We start from the raw sequence: 3,866 nt of genomic DNA on the forward strand, positions 1-3,866 counted from the left end.
AGAGATCTTTTACAAACACAAAACACATGATGTCACTTCCCTGCAAAAAGCCCTTCAATTGGGCTTAGAATCAAACCCATTCCTCTCCCGCAGCCTGTAAAGCCCTACATGACCTCGCCCAGCCTTTCTTCCAGCTTCCTCTCAACCCTGGAGTTCACACTGCTCCTGCCCCGTTGGCCTTCTTCCTGTTCCTGGAACATACCAAACTCATTTCTGCCTCAGGGCCTTTGCACTAGCTGTTCCCACTGCCTAGAACACTCAGTCTCTCCCCAAATTTCTGCATGGCTGGTTTCTCAGGTCATTCAAGTCTCAGCTCAAATGCAGGCATTTGCTGACAACCTTATAAATACTGCCCATCTCCCAACTCCCCCCACCCACTTCCACTAACTTTCTTTTTTTTTTTAACAATTGGCCCTGAGCTAAAATCTGTTGCCATTCTTTTTTCTTCTTCTTCCCAAAGCCCCCCAGAACATAGCTGTATATTCTAGTTGTAGGTCCTTCTGGTTGTGCTATCTGGGACGCTGCCTCAACATGGCTTGCTGAGCAGTGCTAGGTCCGCGCCCAGGATCCGAACCAGTGAAACTCTGGGCCACCAAAGCAGAGCTTGTAAACTTAACCACTCAGCTAAGGGGCTGACCCCTCTGGTAACTTTCTATCATATTCCTTTTTATATTTTCTTTGTAGTTCTCCTTACTATTATAAATTAACTTGTTCATTTAATTATTCATTGGTTTACTGCGTGCCTCCTCACTAGAATATAAACTATGAATTTGTCTTTTTTCCAGCTCTCCCCAGTGCCTGGCACTAAGCCTGGCACAAAGTTGGTCTCAAAACATATATTTTGAATGAATGGCTATATTTAGCGCAGCATTCCCTTACCCTAAGAAGGGAACGAAACCGAAGAAACAAAAACGGAGGAGACAGGAGATTTTAGAGGGAAAATGTGGGAACTGTTGCAATCTCATGGAAGTTCCCTGAGAACCCTTTTCTGACCTTCTCTTGAGGAATTCTGTGTTAGGATTGGAGGGCAGGTCTCTCCCAGAGCCAGGAGAGATGGGTTTCAGGCCCTCCCTGTCCCGGCCTCCCGCCTCTGACTCCAGCAGCAGCCAGTGTTACCTATGAAGGAATTGGTTCCGCAAATACTCACCAAGAAGCGACCCTGGGTGGGGCCCCAGGCTGGATTCTGGGAACAGAGACGATTCAAGGAGGAAGGAGGCATTGGCATTCCAGGCAGGGAGACAGTATGAACAAAGGCAGAGAAAGGAGACGTTCAGGTGTGTCTGGGGAATTATGCTCCAGGCAGTGAAGGACTGGAGAAGACGCTGGAAGGGTGAGCGGATTACCAACAGTCTTGCAAGAGAAGCTAAGATAATAAGACCCACCACTTATTGAGGCTTTCCATGGCCTACTGTTATTGCCCATTTTACAGATCAGAAAACTGAGGCACAGAAGGGTATCAAGAACTGGGAAAGGCCTGAGACTTTACCCTCCTTGCAAACTAGATCACACGACTGGTAACAGGTAGAGGCAGGGTTTGAACTAGGCCTTCTGGCTCCAGAATCCATGCCCTTGACCACTAGGCAGTCCTGCCTCTTAAGGAGTTTGGACTTTCTTCCATATGGGATGGGGGGCCATCAATGGGTTTATAAGTAAGAGAGTGACGTGTTTATATCACAGGTTTAAAAAGCCATTCTAGGGGATAAACACACCAGTTCAAACAAGATGTGACTCCAGCCTCTGGACCCACTTACCCAACTGTCCCCAACTCTCACGGGGAAGCTCATGTAAAGGTGGCACCATTGGTGCCCAAGCCACAGTGTCTCTGCTGCCCTGGGCAGTGGCCCCCGCTCCCGGCCTCCCCTGTCCTGCCCCGGATTTTCCACGACAGTTTCTCCTCGGGATGTCATCTGTGTGTTGCCGTCTTCACAGAACACATGCGGATGCACCAGGAGTCCCGAGACCTCGTGCATCTTCGAGACTTCACGGCCCCTCCTGCCTGCTTTGGCCTCCAGGAGCCTGGCCCACTGCTCTGCTGGGGAGATGCTTCCTCCGAGGCGCGCTGCCTGGGCCAGGTTTCCAGGTCACCGCTTTGATGAGTACTAACTTGCATCCACGCACGCCGGCTCTGGGGTTCAAAGAGCTGGCATTTGATTCATTACTCCTAGAGATCAGGGGAGAAGAGCAGATATGATCCTGGGGCTGGGGGTGTGTGGAGCAGGTGCCCAGGGACCACTGGGCAGGATCCCAGTGGCCAGACATGGTCCCCCAGGGCTGTTGTCTCCTGAGAAATGTTCTGGGCTCTCCCCACTACCAGCACTAAGCAGAGACCACATGGTAGCCATGGTAGGCCAGGGCCCCAGTTTGAGCCCTCCCTTCAATCAAGAACACAGGCTTGGAAGGGAAACAGGCCTGGATGTGGCCTTGGCTCAGGGTTGACCTGGGTGTGGCCTTGGCCAGTGACTCCCAGGAGCCACAGCCCACTTCTCTATCCCAGGCTGCTGCACGAACATCCACAGCCTTCTGAGCATCCTTCCAGGAAATGCCTGGTGGAAAGCTGGAGCTGGAGCTGGATTGTGAGGGATGGTAGGATTTTTTTTTTTAAGTTTTTAATTGCAAAGTTAATTTGCAACAAAATATATAGAGACATTTTTGACTGGAGAAAAGGCTCCTCCACTGCCCCCACACCACAGCCCACTCCCACCCCTGCTTGTTCCCTCCAGTGCCTGGGCCACATGCCCACCAGGGTTTTGCCATCCTAATATAGACTGCAGTGGGGAGAGGGGTCATCTCTGGGCCCTTGATGTTTTGTGCCCCCAAGAATTCAGAGGAGGGAACTTCTGCCACCCTCTGAGATCACAGGAAGATTTTTTTTTTTTTTGATGGAGGTGGAGGGGAGTGAACTCTGCTCCTTCAGGAGGTTGGGGATGGGAAGTGACAGGCAGGTGGCCATAGTATAAATAGAGGTTGGGTCAAAATCTCCAGTCCCCTGGCCCCAACAGTGTCTTCTTTTCTTCCTGTCCCCACGCCCACCCCAGCTCCATCCCATAGTCTGCGTCTAGTGACGCGCCCGAGCTCAAATGCTGCTCCAATGCATACTAGCTGCGTGACCTTGGACAGCGACTTGACCTCCGTGGGCCTCAGTTTCCTCAGTTGTGCTGTGAGCATGTCCACCGTGAGGCTTAATTGCAACCGAGCTTGTAGCTCGCTGAGCCCAGAGCCCGACACGGAGAAACGCTCCCGGCAAGGCAGCTGTGGGCATCACGGGTCCGGGAAGGGGGCCAGGGCACAAGAGGGGTGGGGTGGGGGTCGCCCAGGAGTCCCGCCCGCCGAGCGGCCCTCGGGGCGCCGCGTGACGGCGGTGGGATAAAGCTCTCGGCGCCGCCCCGCCCCCGCCGCATCCCGGGCGGCGCCGCGACCTCCGCGCCCGGCACGGAACGGGTGCGGGGCTGGGCCAGGGCCGGCCCGGGGGAGCCTACGGGGCGGGGCTGCCGCGCCCGCTCTCCCTCCCCGCCGCCCGCCGCCTTCTCCTCCTCCCGCCGCCCGGGCTCAGAGCGGCGGCAGCAGCGGCCGCGGCCACAGCTCCAGCTCCGGCTCCGGCTCCCGCTCCGCCCGCTCTCGCTCCGGCCCTGCGCGCCCGGGCCCCGCGCCCCGACCCCGCCGCCGCGCCTGCCGGGGGGCCTCCGGCGCCCCCGCCGCCCGCCTCACGCTGAAGTTCCTGGCCGTGCTGCTGGCCGCGGGCATGCTGGCGTTCCTCGGTGCCGTCATCTGCATCATCGCCAGCGTGCCCCTGGCGGCCAGCCCGGCGCGGGCGCTGCCCGGCGGCGCCGACAACGCCTCGGCCGCCTCGGGCGCCGCCGCGTCCCCGG

General features: G+C 56.5%; 1 protein-coding gene across 1 annotated transcript in view; it reads left to right on the forward strand.

Annotated features, from left to right (window-relative positions):
* The first annotated feature begins 1,934 nt into the window (after positions 1–1,934).
* NPTXR (neuronal pentraxin receptor) overlaps positions 1,935–3,866 on the forward strand; it is a 23,960-nt gene continuing 22,028 nt past the window's right edge. Inside the window, exons 1-2 of the mRNA XM_046646700.1 lie at positions 1,935–2,072; positions 3,551–3,864. Of these exons, the coding sequence (XP_046502656.1) occupies positions 1,935–2,072; positions 3,551–3,864 (452 nt within the window). The remainder of the gene's footprint in view (positions 2,073–3,550; positions 3,865–3,866) is intronic.

This window comes from Equus quagga, chromosome 19 (assembly GCF_021613505.1).
Source record: "Equus quagga isolate Etosha38 chromosome 19, UCLA_HA_Equagga_1.0, whole genome shotgun sequence".
NCBI classification, from domain to species: Eukaryota; Metazoa; Chordata; class Mammalia; order Perissodactyla; family Equidae; genus Equus; species Equus quagga.